Source organism: Tenrec ecaudatus, chromosome 1 (assembly GCF_050624435.1).
Source record: "Tenrec ecaudatus isolate mTenEca1 chromosome 1, mTenEca1.hap1, whole genome shotgun sequence".
NCBI lineage: Eukaryota > Metazoa > Chordata > Mammalia > Afrosoricida > Tenrecidae > Tenrec > Tenrec ecaudatus.
This window is the reverse complement of record NC_134530.1, coordinates 30390317-30412850: the sequence shown is the minus strand read 5'-3', so window position 1 is coordinate 30412850 and position 22534 is coordinate 30390317. Positions and strand designations below refer to the sequence as shown.

General features: G+C 46.4%; 1 protein-coding gene and 1 non-coding gene across 2 annotated transcripts in view; one reads left to right on the top strand and one right to left on the bottom strand.

Annotated features, from left to right (window-relative positions):
- The first annotated feature begins 279 nt into the window (after positions 1 to 279).
- The window catches only part of NOL9 (nucleolar protein 9), a 47119-nt gene continuing 24864 nt past the window's right edge, over positions 280 to 22534 (top strand). Inside the window, exons 1-6 of the mRNA XM_075550540.1 lie at positions 280 to 697; positions 4308 to 4527; positions 7538 to 7665; positions 10129 to 10267; positions 10379 to 10475; positions 11244 to 11341. Of these exons, the coding sequence (XP_075406655.1) occupies positions 293 to 697; positions 4308 to 4527; positions 7538 to 7665; positions 10129 to 10267; positions 10379 to 10475; positions 11244 to 11341 (1087 nt within the window). The 5' untranslated portion in view covers positions 280 to 292. The remainder of the gene's footprint in view (positions 698 to 4307; positions 4528 to 7537; positions 7666 to 10128; positions 10268 to 10378; positions 10476 to 11243; positions 11342 to 22534) is intronic.
- LOC142438042 (U2 spliceosomal RNA) lies at positions 7197 to 7387 on the bottom strand. Its single transcript, XR_012782509.1, has one exon. It is a non-coding gene; the product is annotated as a U2 spliceosomal RNA (small nuclear RNA).

The window sequence follows — 22534 nt, the reverse complement described above, 5'->3', positions numbered from 1 at the left end:
ACCCGAGCTTTCTGGGCTGCTGCTCTCCCCAAGGCCAAGGTGGGCTTTTGCATAATGTAAATGGAGCCCGCCGCGGACGGCGCAGAGGCGGCCGCCCCCTAGAGCATTCCCTGGGTCCTGCAGTCTCCGCGGGGCTGGCCGAGCCCCACGTTCGCTTCCGGGGTTTACCAGGTACGGCCAGAAGAGGGCACCAGAGGCGCCGCCCCGGCCGCTCCTTCCCGCGATTCCCGGGCCCGCGGGGCGGAGCGAAGGGATCTCGCGAGAACGCGCGTGGCAGGCGCCTGTAGCCAGCATGGCAGACTCGCTGCTGCAGGTCAAGCGGGCTCCTGGCCGCTTGGTACGGTCGCGGGCGCGCAAGGCCTGGCCCCAGCTCATTCTCAGCCGTCGACTGCGCGGCTGGCCTGGGTCCCTGAGCTGGTGCGGCCGGCGGCGGCTACGGCGACGGCTACTGCAGGCCCAGGCAGCAGGCGTGGACCTGAGGGAGAGCGGCTGCCTGGTGTCTGGCGCGGCGGCGCCGGCGGCACAGGAGGCTGCACCCCGGAGACTCAAATCCGCGGCTCCCCGCTCCGTCCCGGCCGTGATCCCGGCCGTGATCCCTGACCCCGCGCCCACCGCGGTGGTTCCCTTCTTAACTCAAGTCCCTACCCCGGTGCCCGCCGGCCGCGGCCGCGCGGTGTTGCTGCTGCCGCTGGAGCAGGTAAGTGGCGTTCTGGGAGCCCCTGGTGGGCAGAAGCGGGATGGAGACGCGGGCCCCGGGGAGCTGCAGGCTAGGAGGAGTCCCTGGTCACCTGCAAGCTGAGTCCATTCTCTTGGAGGTGGTGCTGCTCAGCAGGGGGACGCTAGACCTCAGGGCTGAGAGGGACTGCAGTGTCCTGGGAGGGGTGGCCGTGGGAGTGATGGCAATAGGTGCTTGGTTCAGCAGTGCAAAAGCACCGTTTGGGCCGGGTCCCCACCGTGCAGCCCCTTCTTCCCGCCTCTCAAGGCCAGAGCTGGACGGTGCAGTCGCTGCCGCCAGCCTTCCAAGGAGTTTCTCTCTCCAGGGGGGTCTGCACAGACCACATCCTGACTGAGACCCAGAAGGCCTTCCTTTTCCTTATCAGTACGTGCGGCCTCTGCTCAAGCCCTCTGTATGTCCCACCACCTCCCAGCCAGGCATGACGTCCCTGACCTGACTCCTTGGGTTGTGGAACACGTCTGGGAGTTTTCCCTCGCCTTAATAAAGCCTCTCTACTTCTCATTCCTGCACCTTCTGTCTCCAACCTTTCACGTTCTTTGGGAGAAAGTTGGGCCTTTTCTACTGCTATGAACAGTTATTGTGAAGTCTGGCCCAGGGGGGAAACTAGCAAACCCGAAAGGGTCTAGAGATAAGCCTGGCTTCTCTCTCCCTCTCTCTCTCTCTCTCTCTCTCTCTCTCTCTCTCTCTCTCTCTCTCTCTCTCTCTCTCTCTCACACATACACACCAGCAGCAGCAGAGTTCAGTCACTTTAAAAGAAAAGAAGCAGGGATCCCTTCTCTGGAGGTGAGACGAGCGGTTGTCTAGGGGAAGCTGCTTGTTTCCAAATGGCACTTTCAAAGGGGAGGGTGCTGCGCCCTCCAGAAGGTCAAGCAACTTTCTAATTAGTAATTACTCCGTTCACCCTTGGGTCTCATGCATTGCTTTCCGTTGGGTCAGCGTGGCCCAGAATTACCTTCAAGCACAGTCCTGTGCCAGACTTTTACTGGGGCCTGGCTTCAAGGTGAAGGCGTTTACCAAGCCAGTTCTTGGGCCATCACTTGTCTCATGGGGTCCTTTATTCATCCCCGTAGCAGACAGGGCGGAAGTTCCTGTTCTGACCTGTGCGTTACAGTCTCAGAAACTGCCAGGGGACAGTTCTATCTTGTCCTATAGGGCCACTGTGAGTGGACATCCTCGATTCAGTGGCAAGGAGGGGTTTTCTTTTTTGGTTCTAGATATATCAGGGTCTTTTCTGTCTTTTAATGGTCCTAACTCTCCACCAAGGAGTAATTTCTATGAGTGTGCTCGTTTTCAGACAGAGACTGAGCCATAGACAGGTGACCTGTCAGAAAGTTCTGCAGTAAGACACAAGGCCAGGATTCCGAACCAAGCAGCCTGATGCAGGCCCTCCCTTCCAGTGCTAGAGGAGGGAGAGATCTGTCTTGGGGAGACCTTGTCTGCATGTGGTCTAGGTTCACTAGGGTCTTTCTTAGGTCATCAATACTAAGGGCCTGCCGTCCACCTAGTACAGTGTGATCCGTTCTCACTCACCTATCCACTCAATGACTGAGTTTATACATATATACATACATACATACATATGTGTATCTGGAGCCTTGGTGTGTAGTGGGCTACGTTTTGGGCCGCTAACCAGATTAGCAGTTTGAAAACATCAGCTGTTCCAAGAGAGAGATGAGGCTTTCTACTTTTTTTTGTATCCAAGACCATTTTTAAAAAATGATTTTGGGGGCAGGGAATGTATGGATGTGCTTTATACAATTGATGTATGTATGTGTATGGATTGTGATAAGAGTTGTATGAGTCCCTAATAAAATGTAAAAAAAAGAAAAGAGGAGAAAAAAATGATTAGGGCAAAGACTGTACAGATGTGCTTTATACAATTGATGTATGTATATGTATGAACTGTGATAAGAATTGTATGAGCCCCAATAAATTGTTTAAAAAAATGATTTTGGGGGGCTCATATGACTCCTATCACAATCCATCTATCCATCCATTGTGTCAAGTACCTTTGTTGCCATCATCATCCTTAAAAACATTTTCATTCTACTTGAGCCCTTGGTATCAGCTCCTCATTTTCCCTCCTTCCTCTCTGCCCCATACTTTCAAGACCAGATATCATATCATTCCATAGTTCAGTCACATCCAGCAGCATTGTACACGCTCAGTTTCAAAAGATCTCTTTCTTCTTGAACTCCTTGACATTGACCCCCTGAGACTTCCACTCTGTTGAAGAGTTACAGTCCCAGAAACCCTGTCCTGTAAGGGTCGCTATGAATTGAAATCAACTCCACGACAGTGAGTTTATTACTAACTTTTGATACGTGAGTAGTGAGCTAAGATTTGCCAGTTTGATTAAATGAAAGGGGAAGTGCAGAGTGGAGACCCAAGGCCCAAGTGTCGACCAATGGAGATCCCCTCATAGAGGGGTTTAGGAGAGGAGATGGGTTAATTAGGGTGTGAGGTAGTATCGATGAAGAACACAGCTTTCCCCCGGATCCTGGATGCTTCCTCCCCCCAACTACCATGATCCGAATTCTACCTTGCAGGGCTGGATAGGACAGAGGCTGTACACTGGTGCATATGAGGGTTGGAGGTACAGGGAATCCAGGGTGGATGATACCTTCAGGACCAAGGGTGTGAGGGACGATGCTGGGAGAGTGGAGGGTGAGTGGGTTGGAAAGGGGGAACTGATTACAAGGATCCACATGTGACCTCTTCCCTGGGAGAGGGACAGCAGAGAAGGGGGGAAGGGAGACTCCGGATAGGGCAAGATATGACAAAACAACGATGTATAAATTACCAAGGGCATATGAGGGAGGGGGGAATGGGGAGGGAGGAGGGGAAAAAAAAAAAGAGGACCTGATGCAAGGGGCTTAAGTGGAGAGCAAAAGCCTTGAGAATGATTGGGGCAGGGAATGTATGGATGTGCTTTATACAATTGATGTATGTATATGTATGGATTGTGGTAAGAGTTGTATGAGTCCCTAATAAAATGTAAAAGAAGAAAAGAGAAAAAAATGATTAGGGCAAAGACTGTACAGATGTGCTTTATACAATTGATGTATGTATATATATGAACTGTGATAAGAATTGTATGAGCCCCAATAAATTGTTAAAATTTAAAAATAAAAAAATAAATTAAAAAAAAATAGCATACGTGTAGGGGGGAAAGGGGGAAACCGATCACAATGATCTACATATAACCCCCTCCCTGGGGGACAGACAACAGAAAGGTGGGTAAAAGGAGACACTGGACAGTGTAAGAAATGAAAATTAATAATTTATAAATTACCGAGGGTTTGGGAGGGAGGGAGGGAAGGTGGGTGGGTGAAGGAGGTGAAAAAATGAGGAGGTGATACCAAGGGTTCGAGTAGAAAGCAAATGTTTTGAGAATGATGGCAACAAATGTACAAATGTGCTTGACTCAATGAATGTATGTATGGATTGTGATAAGAACTGTATAAGTCCCCAATAAAATGATTGTTTAAAAAAAAAAAAAAAGATTTGCCAGTTTGCTGACGAGAGGTTTAGTAACATCGTTTCTTGCTTTCTCTCTTTTTCCCCCTAGTCTTTTTTTTTCAGCGGCATCTGTCGTGTGACTTGCCTCTATGGCCGGGTACAAGTGTTTGGCTTTACCCTCAGGCCAGGCCAGCCTGCTTGTGAGGCCTTCTCTGCTTATACCAACTGCCTCCTGAGTATCACAGCTGTTCCGTACCTCGCGCATGAGAAGAGCAGGAAGGAGATGAAAAGGGAAGTCCGGACTCTGCTCAGAGCTCACCTTACCCTGGGTAATCCGAAGGCTATCTTGATTGAGAGTCTAACATGGCTAATCCGTCATATGTGTGTGTGTGTGTGTGTCTATTTACCGTAAATGATAATGTATTACATATGACATCACATCCACGTGTTATTCAAGATATTTGTAGGTTTACATATTCCTTCTTTTGCTGTGTTATTGACACCTACCTTACAATTCAGTCGTTCAGTCATATCAAGAAGAGCTGTACGGTCATTGCCACAATCAAGTTTAGCACATGTTCTTGTACTTATTAGTGTAATTATTTATTTTTCACTGTGGCAGAAATGTACACAGCAAAACATTCTACAATTCAACACCTCCTACATGCGTATTTAAGCGTACCATTGTGTATAGTCTATTATGTAACCTTTATTGATAGCATTTTTCAAATTAGCCCATCACCGTTAACTTACACCTCAATACCCCCTAAGCAACGACAGCTCCTTCACCTACGGTAGCCACTGATTTCTTTCACATATCATACACTCCCACTGTTAAGTCATGTTTATTTACTTTATATCATTTTGTTGGGCTCTAACAACTCTTTTTTAAATCATTTTATTGGGGGCTCATACAACTCTTCACACAATCCATCCATATATCCATTGTATAAAGCACATTTGTACACTTGGTTGCATCATTCTCAAAACATTGGCATCAGCTCCTCATTTTTATCCCCTTTCTCCCCACTACCCGCTCCATCATGAACCCTTGATAATTTATAAATGATTATTTTGTCATATCTTATAATTTATAAATGATTATTTTGTCATATCTTGCCCTGTCCGACGTCTCCCTTCATCCACTTTCCTGTTGTCTGTCCCCCAGAGAGGAGGTTATATGTAGATCCCTGTAATCGGTTCCCCTTTCCACCCCACCCATCCTCTACCCTCCTCTCTAACAACTCTTTTTTGCTTGTGTGTTTTGTTGTTATTGTGGTGGTGGTGTTCATTTATGTTTTTTTTTAAAATCATTTTATTGGGGGCTCATACAACTCTTATCACAATCCATCCATACATCCATTGTGTCAAGCACATTTGTACATTCATTGCCCTCATCATTCTCAAAACATTTGCTCTCCACCTAAGTCCCTGCCATCAGCTCCTCATTTTTCCTCCTCCCTCATGAACCCTTCATAATTTATAAATTATTATTATTTTGTCATATCTTGCCCCGTCCAGTGTCTCCCTTCACCCACTTTTCTGTTGTCCGTCCCCCAGGGAGGAGGTCGCATGTAGATCCTTATAATCGGTTTCCCCTTTCCAACCCACATTCCCTCCACTCTAACAACTCATATAACAATCCATAATCAAACGTATTTGTACATATGTTGCCAACATTATTTTCTAAACAGTTACGTTCTGTTTTAGCCCTTGGTATCAGCTCCTTTTTTCCCCTCCCTCCTCATGACTCCTTGATAAAGTATAAATTATTATTGTTTTTTTTTTTTTAAAACGTTTTATTAGGGGCTCATACAACTCTTATCACTGTCCATACACATACATACATCAATTGTATAAAGCACATCTGTACATTCTTTGCCCTCATCATTTTCTTTTCTTTTTTTACATTTTATTAGGGGCTCATACAACTCTTATCACAGTCCATACATACACATACATCAATTGTATAAAGCACATCTGTACATTCTTTGCCCTCATCATTTTCTTTTCTTTTTTTACATTTTATTAGGGACTCATACAACTCTTATCACAATCCATACATATACATACATCAATTGTATAAAGCACATCCATACATTCCCTGCCCCAATCATTCTCAAAGAATTTGCTCTCCACTTAAGCCCTTTGCATCAGGTCCTCTTTTTTTTTCCCCTCCCTCCCCACTCCCCCCTATTGTTTTCATAACTTACGTCAACTGCAGTCTCCCTTCCCTTATGGTTTCTGGTGTCCCTCTCCCTGGGGTGGGGTGGGTGGTGGTGGTGGTTATGTGTTGATCATTGCGATTGGTTCCCCCTTGTTGCAGTCACTTTTAAAAAGAGTAGTTGGGGTGCCAGGGAATGTAAAAGGACTAAAAAAGTAGTGTATATACATCGTCACAATCAGTTCTAGTGCTTTCCTTAGGCACTTTTTTTTTTTTGTATCCAAAATGGGTTTATTAGAAGGGCCTCCCACTCATCTCTACTTAGGGTCTTCTAGTGCTGCTTCCGTCTGAAGGCGCATCCTTCTGTGAGCCTGCCTTTTCCTCCTGTAGGCTGAGAGAGGGCAGGAGAGCAGCCAACACACAAAAGTACTTTTTGTGCATGGCTGAAGATGGGTGATTTTATAGCAGCCTGGGCAGTTGACATCCATGAAGTAGGAATTGGGGCTCTGCACCAGGCGCTTCTTCCTGTGTTTTCTCTTCTCCTCTTTGGGAGAGGGGTGAAGGAGATCCTTTGTGAGAGGCATGATCGCTGAGCGGTCGTCAGCGCCGGAAAGCCCCTTAGGCACCTTTAAATGATCTATTTTAAATCCTCATTACGGGTCTTAAAATGAAGCTGCTGCTTTTTAAATTTTTCTCGATTTTCTTATTGATGAGAAAAATTGCCCAAGGTCACAAAATTGCAAGTGGCAAACCCAGGTGGCCTTCTCCCACCCAGGTCACCCAGGTGTGTTCCTGAATTGCAAGTTGACTTCTTTTTTTTTTTTTAATCTCCCGAGGGGGTGCACCGTTCCTGGAAGTACTGCAATACCAGATCGATGTGTGGAGTGGATGGAGCAAGCTCCTATTCCAACTCCCTGCTCCAAAAATCCATTTAATATATTGTCCTCGGATAGAGGACGTATCAGATATTAAACTGATAAGAACAGATACTACACTTGATCTTAGCCAAAAGGCCGAGAAGCGTTGCAAGTTGACTTCTTAAAAAAAAAAGAGGCTCCCAAACTTACTTGCTGCTCTCAGTGAGTTTATGGTTTTCCTGATGTGGTGGTGGTAGTGCAGGGCGGAGCATCTAGCGGAGTGCCCGTGTATTAAGTTGTTTCTATTTGTGTTTACAGATAACAGATGCCGACTGATGAAGTGCTTCTCTCCTCTGTGTTCCATTGTGCTGTTACAACGTCTGAAACCCCCAGCGATGCGGTTCATAATCAGCCATCCAGGTTTATCCTGCCTCTTCATACAAGAGGTACAGCCAGCTTTCACCCAGTTTTGTCAGTTACCCGCACCTGACCGATCTCCCGTGGGCATTTGGATGATGTGCCCTTGGAAGGCCAGTTTGCTCATCACGTTAATGTTGTAGGTCCTGCAGAGTGTCATAAACACACACAGTTAGGAGGCAGTCCATGAATACAGTCAGGAAGCAATATATGCATTTACCAAACCAAAAACCAAACTCATTGTCAGTGCATTGATGTTGACTCTTAGCGGCCTTATAGGACAACATAGAATTGCCTCTGAGTTTCTGAGACCGAAGCTCTTTATGGGAGTAAAAAGCCTCATCTTTCTTTTGTGGAGCCGTTTGTGGTTTGGAACTGCTAACCTTGCAGTTAGCACCTCTACTCCTAACCACTGTGCCACCAGGGCTCCTGTGTATGCATTTAGTTAGGAAGAATGTATGCATATATAAATGTATGCATGTGTTTCTCCCGTGTGTGCATGTGGTTAGAAAGTGTTACATGCACATAGCTGGAAAGCAATGTCTGCATAAGTTAGAATGTAATATAAGTGCGTGTACATATAACAGTCTATACAGTTAGCAATTAATTCATATACATAATAAAAACATTCAGTATAGAACGATAAGGACCATCAGGAAGTTCATTCTCTGGTGACAGCTACCACCTTTTGGTTTTTCCGTGGTTATGTTTATGACCTCAAACTGGATACTTAATTAAACCTTTATTTCTTGATTTATTAGCTTGAAACAGCATCACTTGCCTCCTAGAATATAACTGGACAGTGTAACGGTACTAGACTTGTTCCTGTCTTACTCACCTCCACACCTTTTTTGCCACGTCAGTAATTTCCCATGGTGATGTTCTATTACTACACGGGTCGTCCAAGAACCAATACGCTGAATCTAAAACTTAGAAACCAGTATACATAATAAGCAGATGGAGTGCCTGTCCTTCACCAGGTGCTAGGGATGCCTGACTCATCAGGTACACTCTTAACGTAGAGTTTACATTCTGGCTGGGGAGGTCCGGCTGGCGAAGTAGATGAGTCGGTCGGCTCTGTGTTAAGTACGTGGCAGTGGTTGTCGGTGGTGCATCCCTGCAGTGCTCCCTTGTTACACATCAGGGCAGTATTAGAGCAGTGCTGGATACTATTGCTCTGCAGAACAGCATCAGGGTGGGGGGAGGGGGCGGGCTGGTTTCTTTTTAGTTTTTGTTTGCAAGTTGGGTGGTCAGAGACCCCCTGAGGAGGAGGAGAGGAGCAGGTACTAGGTTGTAGGAGGTAGGCCAGGCCCATGCTCTGAGGGACTCCGATCACACCAGGACTGGCTTGCTGTGTGTGAGAAGCTGCTGGGAGGTTTCTGCAGAGGCACGAGTTCCTCTGGTTGCTGTGCTGAGAGTGGACAGAACCAGGAGCCCATTAGAAAGTCCAGACGTGGGCGATGGTGGTCTCAACAGGAAGGTGGCTGGCAGTGCTCTCAGCCTAGGCCGTGTTCCCAGATTCGGGGCAGATTGAAGGTAAGATGTGAGCAGGACATCAATCCGGTTTATTCTGGCTCCTGCCTTGCCTGTGTGTTGAACACACACAGAGATTTTGCATATCTGCCCAGATACACCAATTCCAATCCTTGTTAGGTTGTAGATTCTGATTCACTGTATCTGGGGTAGATCTGTACGGTTTTACCAGGGATTGAACTCATGGGAAGCTGTGCATGTGAGGAAAAGTGGAGGAATAAAGCCCGGCTCTTGTGTCGAAGCAGCCAGGTGCCTGGAAGTGCTGTTAGCTGTGATGAGAGGGGCCTAGGAGAGGAGCATGTTTGGAAATGTGAACTTCGTGATGCCTGCTGTCAGCCGGGCAGTGGGATGTGTCAGTCTGGAGGAGGAGGAAGGTTGGACATGGAGATCTGGGTTTACAGTGAGGGTGACCAAGGCCAGAAAAATGGGAGGATCGGCACCAAAGGTACTGGCTTGTGTCCAAGCTCCCTGGGACATGCCCAGAGAGCTGTAGGCAAATGACACTGAGGGAGCAGACATGGGGAAGAAGGCTCTCCGGAAGCCAAAGCAAGTTTTAAAAGGAGACCGAGAACGAAGCTGCGTTTGGCTGTCACGTGTAGACGTATGGCCTGATCCCAGATTACCAACCCAGTCATCTCTGTGACCCTTCTGTTACTGAACTATGTGTTGGTTTTTTCCTTGACAGTCACTGACAATTCCCACTAATTTTCCTTCCGGAGCCCCTACAGTGCCTTGGAAGTGAGAGCTGAGTTATGAAAAGCAAGTGACATGGCCCGATTCATGATTGGAATCGATAGGACTTGCCGATGGTCTGGACTTGGGATCGGGGTGGGACAGTGAGGTCCGGAGAGGGATCAAGCAAATCCTTCTTGTTAACTCACAACCGTATGGGGCATAGTCTTTTAAAACGCAGTGCAAATGTGCATCATTTTCTAAAAGGCTCCCATTGTAAATTCCAGACTGAGACGACCCAGCGCTCCACCTGTGAGTACAGAACCTTGAAGGCCGTTGGCATCAGGAGAAACAAGAGAAAAAATGGCCATCAATTAACTGAGAGTGCCTTCTCCGCAGTGAGCGAGTTGGTCAGTGCCGTCTGCGGTGAGTAATGCTTCTCTGCTAAGTGCAGATGGTCACTCACCAGAGCGTCAAGGGCTTGGGCCCTAAAGAAAATGGCTAATCCTAGGTGTCCATGTGTCTCTCGCCCCACAGAGGAATCAGATGGCTGTCCTGTCATTCTGGTGTGTGGAAGCCAAGATATTGGGAAGTCAACATTCAATAGATACCTCATAAACCAGCTGTTAAATAGGTAAGATTGCTTATATTCTTGCTCTATCATGCTAGTTTTGGGGCATGAAGTCGATTTATTTATTTATTCTTAATTTTAAACGTGAAGGAAGCATGTTGACGTCTACATAGAGATTATGTGCAACTGCTGTTTGCAGCTGCCCAGGTATTAGCGAGCCAGGCGAGGATGCACTTAGGATGTTCTGACCTGGCCTTGTTTGTAGTTGACACGAGGATGCAGCCTCTGCCCTGATGACCGAGGAGCCCTGGTGGTGTGGGCAAGCTTTGGGCTGCTAACTGCTAGGTCAGCAGTTTGAAACCACCAGCTACTCCGTGGGAGAAAGACGAGGCTTTCTACTGCCATAAAGCGTGACAGTCTTGGAAACCCACAGGGGCAGTTCTGCCCTGCCCTGCAGGGTCGCTGTGAGTCAGCATGGACTCGGTGGCAGTGAGTTTGGTTTTGGTTTGATCCAGATGATGTTTCTCAATCCCGAGATTCCAAGTAGGGCTCAATCTCACCATCCTTTAAAGGTGCAGTTTTCAGAAAGATAAAGTTGTGCCCAGCTTGTGACTGCACACTGGTTGTAGCGCCTGCTTCCCCATTTCCCGCCACCTCCGTGCTGTGAAGTCTGCAACGGGAAGAAAACAGGAGGGTCATCTTGGGACGTTACACCTGGAAGGCTCAGGATTTGCTAAATTAAGTCTGCATCGCATGAAATCTCAAAGATCCAACTTGTCTTCTACAGCGTGTGGCTAGTTTAAGATTCTCTTTTCTTTTTTTACTTTTTAGTATTCCCTGTGTTGACTATTTGGAATGTGATTTAGGACAGACGGAATTTACTCCTCCTGGTTGCATTTCTCTGTTGAATATCACAGAACCAGTTCTAGGTATGTAGTAGACATGTTTGAAATGTCTTGGTCTTATAAAATTAAAAAACAATGATCCTTATGAAAAATGCAAAGAAGAAAAGTGGACCTGAGTCTGGAGGTCAAGGAAGAGGGCTAGAGACAGAACTGTCTCCTGTGTGAATCCAGCAGAGACTCCCACCTTGCGCTTGGTTGTCCCCTGGCTCTCTTCCACTCTAGGAGGGTTTCTCAACTTCCCGTTGTCATGCATGACTTTGAAACTTTTTTTTGAAATCGTTTTATTAGTGGTACTTTGAAACTTTTAATGTGTATTGGCTGGCTGGTTAAGCGTTGCCCTGCTAACTGGTTCAAAGCCATCAGCCGCTCCCGGGCCGGAAGAGGAGGCTGTCTGCTCCCAAAAGATTACAGGCTTGGAACCGCTAAGGAGTTCCAGTGGCAGCGGGTTTGTGTCTTGTACTATTTTGCTGGCTCTTGTTGTTTTGCATATGGTAGTCATTTGTTCCAACACCAGATTCTTCACTGAGTTGCCTCTGCATGTTTGTTGCAAATCAGTGGGCTATATGTGTGGGGCTTTCTCTTTTTAAAACATTTTACTGTGCTTTCAGCGCAAGTTTACCCAGCACATTAAAGTTCCTAGGTGGTGACTTCTACACAAATTGCTCGGTGACGTTAGTTATAGTTTCATAATGTGTCTGCCTGCAGTCACTGCCAATGGAGGCAGACATAGCCGACCTCCCCTGAAGTCCCTGTGCCCAAGAGGCTGGGGATAGACACGTCTCCACACTTCCATCCTCTACCCACGCTGACACCAGCCCGTTCTCCCATGGCTCTCAACTTCTATGCTGGGTTCAGTAACTTGTTTCTTTCTTTTATCGTTTTATTGGGGACTCATACAACTCTTACCACAATCCATCCATCCATCCATCCATTGTGTCAAGCACATTGGTAATTTGTTGCCATCATCATTCTCAAAACATTTTCTTTCTACTTGAGCCCTTGGTATCAGCTCCTCATTTCCCCCTCTCCTTCCTTCCTTCCTCCCTACCTCCCTCCCTCATGAACCCTTGATAATTTATAAATGATTCTTATTTTTTCATGTCTTACACTGTCCGATGTCTCCCTTCACCCACTTTTCTGCTGTCCGTTCCCCAGCCAATAACTTGTTTGACCAGACAGTACTCACAGCGAAGAGGGTTTATTAGGGAGGTTAGTAGGTTACCACAGTAGGTTACCACTAGTCAGGATCAGCAAGCACTACAGCTCCAGTCATTGGTCCGTAGCAGTAGCTCTCTCCCAGCCAGCAGCAAAGTCTCTGGTCCTTCAACTCAGCCACATGGCCCCGTGGCCTTATCACAGTCCCCATGGCCTCTGGTCAGATGAGAAGGTACCACTTAGTCTTGGTATTGCTCTTCTGAGCGGTCTCTGCTGCTGCTTCAAAGATGGCTCCTCCCTACAGCCCGCAGGGTGGCCACCCAAGCTGATCAGTGCCCTGTCTGCATAGTCCCCCCAGTCATTGGTGAGAGTTAGAGACTCACGCCGGTGCTGAGCTGTCTTCTGGCGGAGCGTGTGCTGCTGGCTTGTCCACGCCTCCCGTCTCCCTTCTCAGCTTGGTTTTGTTGTCCTTTTGCTTGCTCATGGACTTGTTATTCTTTCAATACGGGGGTCTGTTTCCGGCTTCTCTTTTACTCTGTCTTAATGTCATGTTCTTTATTACCATGTTGCTGTAGTTTCAGAGTAACTTTGAAATCAGGTAGAGCTCGTTCTCCAACTTTGCTCTCCTTTCAAAAGCTGTTCGGCTGTTTTAGATCCTTTGTATTTCTATATGAATTTTAGAATGAATTTAAAGTTTTTCTATCCTATTAAGAAAAAAACCCTGCTGGGATTCTGTTGAATCCATCGCTCAATCTGGGGAGAATTGAGTCTTCTGAGCGTGGTAGAGCTCTCCATTTTAATTTATTTTCCATTTTCCATGGTAATGCCGTGGCTGGTGTGGACGAACAATGATTATCGACCGTTGGATTTGGGTCCCTGCCTGCTAACCTGGCGTCGGTCACTACATGTGGGGGAAGCCAGCCCCCTACAACTAACCATGGGTTAGTTGGGTGCAATTGTATGTTTAAAATGCATATATAGTTTATAATAAAGTCATAGAGTAATAGGAGAGATCAGAGAGAGTAGCATGAAGGAATCAGACACATTTCATGGTAGCATGCTCATCTGGACGGCCATGATCTCAACAGCCAGGTCCCCGCACAGCACTGCAGAGAGGGCAGGAGTGAACGAGAGGGTGAGAGAGGTTTATTGCTAACCAAGGCTTATATATCTTTGGGGACGTGCATGCCCCCTAATAACAGGTAGCAACACAGGAAGAGGTTGTACAATAGGCATGAACTTAACAGGAAGGGGATGAGCTAGGGGTGTGCTCATAATAGGAAGGGAGGGACTAGGGGCATACATGTGCAAGAAGGGTGGACCCTAGACTCAATTACTATCCTTATCAGAAGGGAGTGGGCCCTACTTAGGTGGGACAGACATAAGGTCTGATTGCTCTAGATGGCTGACAGCCCTCAAGGAGAATAACTTCATTTACCATGTGTAGCAAGCAGCTAGGTTTGGCATATACTTGTGGGAGAAATCCTGTTTCCCACAGCTACAGAATTGGCTCAGTGGCCGTGAGTTTGGGTTTTTTTGGTGGGTCTTCTCAACGGGAGGCCTGAAGGAGTGGATTACCAGTAGGGCTGCTCACCACAGGGTCAGCAGTTCAAACCCAGGGGAGCAAGGTGAGACTTTCCACTCCTCAGCAACGCACAGGTGCCGTTCTCCTCTGACCTGTAGGGTCCCTGGGAGTCGGAACCGACCCGATGGCAGTGAGTGGGTTTTCAGAGGTGCCCATTATCCCCTTGAGGAAGTTCCCTTCTAGTCTTAGTCTGCTGAGAGAGTTTTCAAATGTTGGCTTTTATCAGAATCTTTTTATCATTTAGTTTCTTGATAGAGTGACTTAGATTGATTCTTAATTTATTTTAAAAATATTTTATTGTACAAATGTATCTGACACATGTGCAGTGACGTTGATTATGTTCATTGTGATTTTAACCTCCACCACTATCCTTTTCCAAATGATTGCGTTAACATCAAAAACACAATGCCCCCTCCAAACAGTGGCTTTCTTTTCCTCTTGCTCCCCATGAATGTTGGCAGGGCAGGTGAACCCCTGTCAATAGTCACTCCTAGAGAAACCGAGAGAAGGCGGGATTTTATCAGGAGGCTAGCTTGCAGACAGTTCCCAGCAACATGGCTGTTTGGTGGACAGGCACTCATGCTGATTTCTTCTAACTTTACTAAGGACATGTATGTGGGCCGTAATGTATGCAATACATGTCAGGCTACAAAAGCCATAGGGCACTGCGTACAGAAAGGGTAGGGAGTACAGGAAGACGAATTGTAGAACTTAAACAGTGCCGACTCAGTCCAACGCGCCGTGAACTTGCTCACAGTGCACACTCCAGCCCCTGGTACCCTCTGATAAACTGTGGTGTCTGTACGTCTACTTGCCTGTTTCATAGCAGTGGAGTCATACAATATTTGTGCTTTTGTGATCGACTGGCTCCACTCAGCGTAATCATAATGTTCTCACGATTCTTCAGCCGTGCTCTAGCATGTATCAGGAATTCATTTCTCTGTACGGTTGAGAAGTACTCTATTGTATGTGCATTTCACATTTTGTTTATCCACTGTCTTTTGATGACTATTTAGGCCGTTTCCACCTCTTTGCCTATTGTGAACAGTGTTGTAGTGGACAGGTGTCCAGATTACTTTGAATTTTTTTAAAACATTGTAAAAATACACCACATTAGATAAGACTAATAAAATAAATACACATGAAAATAGCACTTAAAGCGCACAGAGTGCGTTATGGAGCATGCCATGTCAACAGTTTCTAAATGTCCAGCTTTGTAATGTTGGTTTCATTCCCTTAATGGAGCAGCTATTCTTATTGTCCTTTTCCAAGTCATCCTGCCACCCCGCAGGCGACCTCCACGCTCCCTTGTCCCCGCAGGCGACCTCCACCCTCCCTTGTCCCCGCAGGCGGCCTCCACACTCCCCTCCCTTGTCCCCGCGTTCTTATTCCCCTGGCTACCTCTGGTAAACACTCAGCAGTAATCTCTGGTTCCTGTAAGGGAGATTATGCAGTATCTGTCCCTCTGCAGCTAACCTCTCTTGGCACAGAACATCCTGTCCGTCCCTCCTCCACCTCCCCATCAGGACCCAGTTTTACCTTACAAATCCGAGCATGTACACTGATACAGATAAGAGCCCTCAACACTTAGAATCCAGGACAAATAAATAAACCCCTGAGGAACAGTAAGTAATGGGAGTAATGATGAGGGTAGAGGGAAGGTGGGGTTGAAAGGGGAAACTGATCATAATGAATGATCAACATAAAACACCCCACCTCTACCCCCTTAGGGGGACAAACAACAGAATCATGGCTGAAGGAAGACAGCATGCAGTGTAAGATATGAAAACAACAATAATTTATCAAGGGTTCGCGAGGCGGGGGAGGGGAAAAAGAGGAGCTGATCCATCATAGATAGTGTTTGTCTTAGGATTTCCCCAGACTACACGGAGTAGGTGTTTTTGGAAGGCCTTCATACTGATGGGTGCAGGATATTGATGTGCCTTACAGCGGTGCCACTAACTTTGATGGTGTTCTCTTCGCTTAAAGCTACTATTTTCTCTTTGTGATTAATAAATGTCTTGTTTTGGGTAACTTTTACTCTCTGTATTTTAATATATATGCTACTAGAAGTATAAAAATAATAACTTAAAACAACAACCAGAAAATTATCTTAGCACGTTACGGATTTTGATATCATTGATTACAGTAATTTTTAAATCTGTCATAAAAGTTAACTGTAGCCACTTTCAGAGACCTCAGTGCTTTAAACTCAAGGCTCGTGACATGACTTTACGGGATAGGGAGTAGAGTGGGGGGAACACGAATGGATTGTTAAGTCCGAAAAACTAACTAACAAAAAGAACTGATTCTTTAAAAAGAAAAATGTAATGAAACATCTTTAGCCTGACAGTAAAAAAGAAAGATTCAAAGAAAAGAAGTAAAGCAAGCAACATTACTAAGCATGTAACAGAGCCATGCAGCTTATAAAGGGACACTGACAACTGTACCGATCATTTAGATCACATATATGTAACAGGTGGGTCCCTAGCAAATGCAATGGCAATAACAAATAGAGACAAAAGCCATGGCTTCACTATTGCCAGCTTTTTCTAAAGTTTTGCAGAAACACATTCAGGTAAGCAGAATCAATGACTGGCTACATAACCGTTTTTATTGATTTGTACAACCCTTTTATTAATAGAAATTTTCTCATCTAATGCCTTTTTTTGCCTTGAGTTCTACTTTGAAAATGTAGACACTTCTTATTATTTACCTAATGAGTTTCCTTAATGGACTTTTCTTGTTTTGCACAGGTTTAGGTTAGGCTTACAGACACATGATTGAGAAAGGGCCTTATCCCATGTCCCCTTTCCCCAGCTGTTTCCAGCATCTTGCCCTCCTGTGGTGCCTTTGTTCCAAGTGATGAACCAAGCTAAATGTCATGGACAGAAGGCCAGAGTTTACATCGGGGTTCACATTATGTGTTGTGCAGATGCATAGTGCCATGTGTCCCCCATGAGAGTGTCATACAGAGTTCCCCTGCCTTAAACCTCCCTGTGTCCTTGTTCATTCCGGCCCACTGCTAGGACCCCTCCCGGGGAACCGCGATGGCTTCTCTGCCGGCCTGCAAGGACATTGAGATTGTGGGTGTCCTGTACTGTGCAATATGCACTCAAGGTTCTTCCATCACCTCTTTCCCTCCACTGTTGACTGATGTGCCGTCATGTGTGAAAACAACCACCGTTCACTTACCCGTTCACTTATTTAAGGGCCTCTCCAAGGGAGGCAGGGCGAGGCTTTCTGCCCCATGATGATCTCCAACCTCGATAGCCCGCGGGATCAGTTCTGCTAAGAGTCAGAAATGACTCCGTGAGTTTGCTTTTAGAGTTTGGTCGTATCTAGTTTTGGGCCATTTTGAATAAAATTGTTACGAACATTTCATGTATGCTTTTATGTGGACATAGATCTTTAGCTTATCAGATTATAAGTGGGAGCACAATTATTATATCACATAGCAAACCTATGTTTAGTTTTGTAAGAAACTGCCAGCCTGTCTTTTTAAGCGACCTGATCATTTTGGGCTCCCACGAGCAATGACGGACAGTTCCTGTTGCTCTACAGCCTGGCCAGCTTCCGTGTGGCCCATGCCTTGGGTTTACTCATCGCAATAGGTGTAGGCATCTTAAGAGGCAAGGCATTTGATTCTGTAAAGCATCACCAATGATGGATAGATAGCCTGAGACGAATGGGAACTCCAGAACACTTGATTGTGCTCATGTGGAGTCTGTATATTGGTCAAGAGGCATTTGTGAGCAGAACAAGAGAATTTTGCATGCTTTAAAATTGGGAAATCCCAGTGAAGGGAGACAGTGGTTGGTGTAAGACATGAGGGAAATATATATATATAAATTATCAAGGGTTCATGAGGTGGGGAGGGTGGCGGTGCAGAGAAAATCAACTAATACCAAGGGTTCAAGTAGAAAGAAAATGTTTTGAAAATGATGACTGCAACATATGTACAAATGTGCCTGACACGAGCTCAGTGCCCCATGATGTGCAGTCCTGTTCCACAGCATCGGAGATGAAGCCGGGCCTGAGTCTGTGCCTGCATATTCCTGCAGCTTCTCAGAGTCCCGTGGACAGAGACGGAGGAGACAATCGGTTGTACATGAACCCGACAAGAACAACTCAGTCTCTGGTAAGAAGCAAAACAGTTTATTAAAGGGGGACAGAAAAGAGAAAAAAGAACCTGGGCAGGGACCAGCCCCCCAAAGAGAGGGAGGATGGTCCTGATCGCTCACAGACGTGGGTTTTTATAGGGTGGGGTAAACAGTGGGGGCTTTTCAGCTGGGTGAGCAAGCAAGCAAGAACAGAAGCAGACCTTGCAGTTAGCCTTGACATTTTAAACCTTTTTTCTTCGAGATAGATGTGTGGCCTCATCTTGCGGGTGCTATTTTCTGGCCAATGTTTGCTTGACCTTCACCTCAGGGGATTCCCAAAGCTTGACACAAAATGGAGAGTGCTAGAAGGCGGTTCCACTCAGGCTAACTGTCATAAAACCGTGCAGGAAACAGCCCTCCGTACACTCCACCTGATCGAGGTTCTGGTCTATGAGTTAGACTGGTTTTCTTCTTTTAGTGTTTTTGCAGTAAAAAAAATAATAAAACGAAAACGCTTGGTGTTGAAGACAGTTTTACGAAAGATGGGAATTATTACTTAAGAATCTGTGTTGACTAACAGTTGCTGGTGTGGATTTGGATCTGGGTTTGTTTTCAAATGGGGGGAGGGCTGTGTGTGCATTCACTAATGGGAAAACTGAAATAAAATCAGGACAGGTGCGTGTTAGGGTTGTAGCCGCTCACCATGTTTATTCAGTCTGTATGTGAGCTACTCCTCAGAGAACTTGGATTATATGAGGAAGAATGCAGCAACAGGAAGGCAAATTAACAGCCTGTGATATCAAGACACAATCTTACTTGATGAAAATGAGGAGGATGGGAAACATTTGCTGATGAAGATCAAGGATTACAGCCTTCAGTGCGGATCACAGCTCAATGTAAAATAGACCAAAATCCTCACAACTGGACCACTAGGTCACAGAAAAGGTCGACGTGATCCAGGATTTTGTCTTGCTCTGATCTTCCAGCAGTGTTCATAGAAGCTCATAGAAGCGTCAGTCCGTTGCCCCATATGCACATGAAAGTTAGACGCTGCATAAGGAAGACCGAAGAAGAATTTATGCATTTATATTATGGTGCTGATAAGGACTATTTAAAGTACTGTGAACTAACAAAAGAACAAACAAACCCTTTGCTGTGAAAGAAGTACAGCCAGAAAGCTCCTTAGAGACAAGGATGGGGAGCGGAGACAGTTGTTATCTGGAGAGACCAGTCCCGGGAGAAGGACAGCGTGCTTGGTAAAGTGGAGGGGTAGCAGAAAAGAGCAAGGCCCTTACCAAGATGGATTGACAACCGTGGCTGCAGTTTGGGCTCAAGCGTGGGGACAGGAGGGCCCAGCACCAGGCAGTGTTTCCTTCTGTTGGGTACTGGGTCGCTATGGGTCAGAATGGGCTCTAGGACACCTAACAACAACCGTAAGTGTATAGAAATATCACATGGTGGTTTTGATTTGCAATTCCGAGTGACTCAGGGACTTAAATGCTTAACTAACCCAAAAGTTGTATGCCAAATCTACCAGCACCTCTGGGAGAAAAGTCATGGAGGCCTGCTCCCGTAAAGGTCAGCTGTGGAGACCATACGGGACGGACCTCTCTGTCCTATCAGGTTGCTGTGAGTCAGAATCTACTCAGTGGCACCCAGCAGCAAGGGCACGTGAAGATGCAGTGGTAACTCTGGTAGAAATCTTGCCTTCCACAAAGTGGGCGCATAAGCAAATGTGAAGAAAGCTGATGATGCCCGACTATCAAAAGATACAGCGTCTGGGGTCTTAAAGGCTTGAAGGTAAACAAACAGCCATCTAGCTGAGAAGCAATAAAGCCCACATGGAAGAAGCACACCAGTCTGTGATCACAATGTGTTGATGGGATCAGGTACCAGGCAGCAACGAACAAAAAATCATATTGTGAATGAGGGGGAGTGCAGAGTTGAATGGAGACCCAAAGCCCATCTGTAGGCCACTAGACATCTCCTTACAGAAGGATCATGGGGAGGAAAGGAGCCAGTCAGGGTGCAGGTACAATGATGAAACATACAACTTACCTCTAGTTCTTGTATGTTTTCTCCCCACCCCCTATCATGATCCCAATTCCACCTTACAAATCCGGCTAGACCAGAGGATGTACACTGGTACAGATAGGAAATGGAAACACAGGGAGTCCAGAACAGATAAACCCCTCAGGACCAATAATGACAGGATTGATACCAAGAGGGTAAGGGAAGAAAGGGGGTTCCACCCTGGGGGATGGACAGCAGAAAAGTGGGTGAAGGGAGATGTCGGACAGTGTAAGACATGACAAAATAATCATTTATAAGTTAACAAGGGTTCGTGAGGGGAAGGGGTTGGCGGGGGAGGGGAAAGATGAGCTGTTACCAAGGGCTCAAGTAGAACAAAAATGATGAGGGCAACACATGTACAAGTGTGCTTGACACAATGGATGTGTGGATTGTGATAAGAGCTGTAAGAGCCCCAATAAAATGATTTTAAAAAGAAGAAAAACATCTTGCTTTCCATGCGGGAGGCCCATGTGGGAGTCCCCACCATGGGCTACAAGTGAAGCATCCATCTGTCAAGGGGGCTGGCTTGTTGTCATGTTGAACACGTTTCAGCAGAGCTTCCAGTCTAAGAGGAGCTTGGAAGAAGAGCCTGGTGATGATCTTTCAGAATCAGCCCGTGAAAATCCCGTAGTTCACAGTGGTTCTCTCCTGTGTACGGATCAGCGGGAATCGGGGACTGACACTAAGCTGCCTAAAAATGACATTTTTCACAGGCATATGTGCCGTCTGTCTAGCTTCTCCAAGAGCCCTGGTGGCGTAGTGGTTCTGCACTGGCCTGCAGTCCACAGGGTCAGCAGTATGAAACCACCTGTTTCCCCATGGGAGGAAGACCGGGCTTTCTGCTCCATGAGTTACAGTTTCGTTCTGCCCTGTCCTATAGAGTTGCTAAGATTCCTTTTCCACTCAGTGGCAGTGAGTTTGATTTGGTTTGATGCCTTCTTTGTAAGGTTTCTGTTTATCTCTTCTGTGCACATTGTAGTCGAGTTTTCTTGTTGAGTTTTAGGAGTCGTTGCATAGTTTGAATAAACATGCTCAGATGTTTTGCAAATGATTTTCAAAGTCCTTGATTAACTGTGGTGCTGTGAATACTTACTGTAGCTCTTGAAGCCATAGTCTTTGCAACTCCACCAGATGACCTGCCCGCTAATGTGGGTATCGCTGTGTCTTCTAGTACTGGGTTTAAAACGAGGTGTCGCTGAAGCAGGAATGCGGCTCTCCCTACCATGAAGAAAAGGGCCAGGGGTGGAGCATGCAAGCCTCCATCCAGGAGACAGCGGTGACGCCAGAGGGCAGAGGAATGGCTTCGGAGTGAGTGCTTCCAGGCAGGAGGCTTGTTTGTGGAGTGGGGTCCTTACAGGCACTTAATCCTGGGAGTTAGAGTCGCAGACCCCTGACGCTGGAGCTGAACACCTGGCCGAGGCTCCTCTGAGTGGAGTGGTCATTTACCAGCAATGCTAAAGCTGCTGCTTTTTTTTTTTGTTGTTGTTCTTTTAATCAGACCAGACACAATTATCAGCTTTATTAGGGACATTAACAGGTTACAAGTCTGAATAAAAAATGCTCAAGACACAGTTCTTTGGTCAGTGTAGCCTCTTTGGATCCATGCCCACAGTCAGGCCTCCCTCTAGTCCTCGGCTTCTCAGCCACAGTCTTTGGTCTCTGCCCTGCTCAAGCCATATTACAAAACTCTTTTGAAGATGCCAATAAATTCCCAAAAGGCATGCCATGCCATTCCACCGTAAGCATAAGTAAGCCTAAAGGTGCTCAATTCTAGTTCTGTGTGTAGGCAAAACTAACTCCCCAATTAAGTTTCTGGGGGTACCCCACTCCACGAGGGAGCTTCCTGTCTGAAGGCACTCCGCTCACTGCCTGAGCTGGGAAACCACCTGGTGCCTTTCATGCTCAGGCGCCTGGTTCTGTTGCCGCTGTTCCACTGCAGCATCCCGGCCACCTCTGTCAGTGGTCACAGCTGTCTGTCTGTCTGTGGACCCAGGAGGCCCCATGTCCCTGGATCTCAGGGCCCAGGACATACTCCAATCTCAGCCCATCTTTCTCCCCCGCTTATGAGTGGATTTAATTTTAGGTATAGCTTTGTGTTTTTTATGTAAGTTTACAAAGCAAATTGGGTCCATATTTAACCATTTTTATATGTATTGTTCATTCACGGTGGTTATATTTTTCACAATGTGTCAATATTCTCCTCATTTCCATTCTGGTTGGTTTGTAAAAGGAGCTTTTAAACCTTTGTTGAGCAGGACAGAGCCCGAAGGACCAAGTGACTGGGAGGCAGAGGACCAGGGA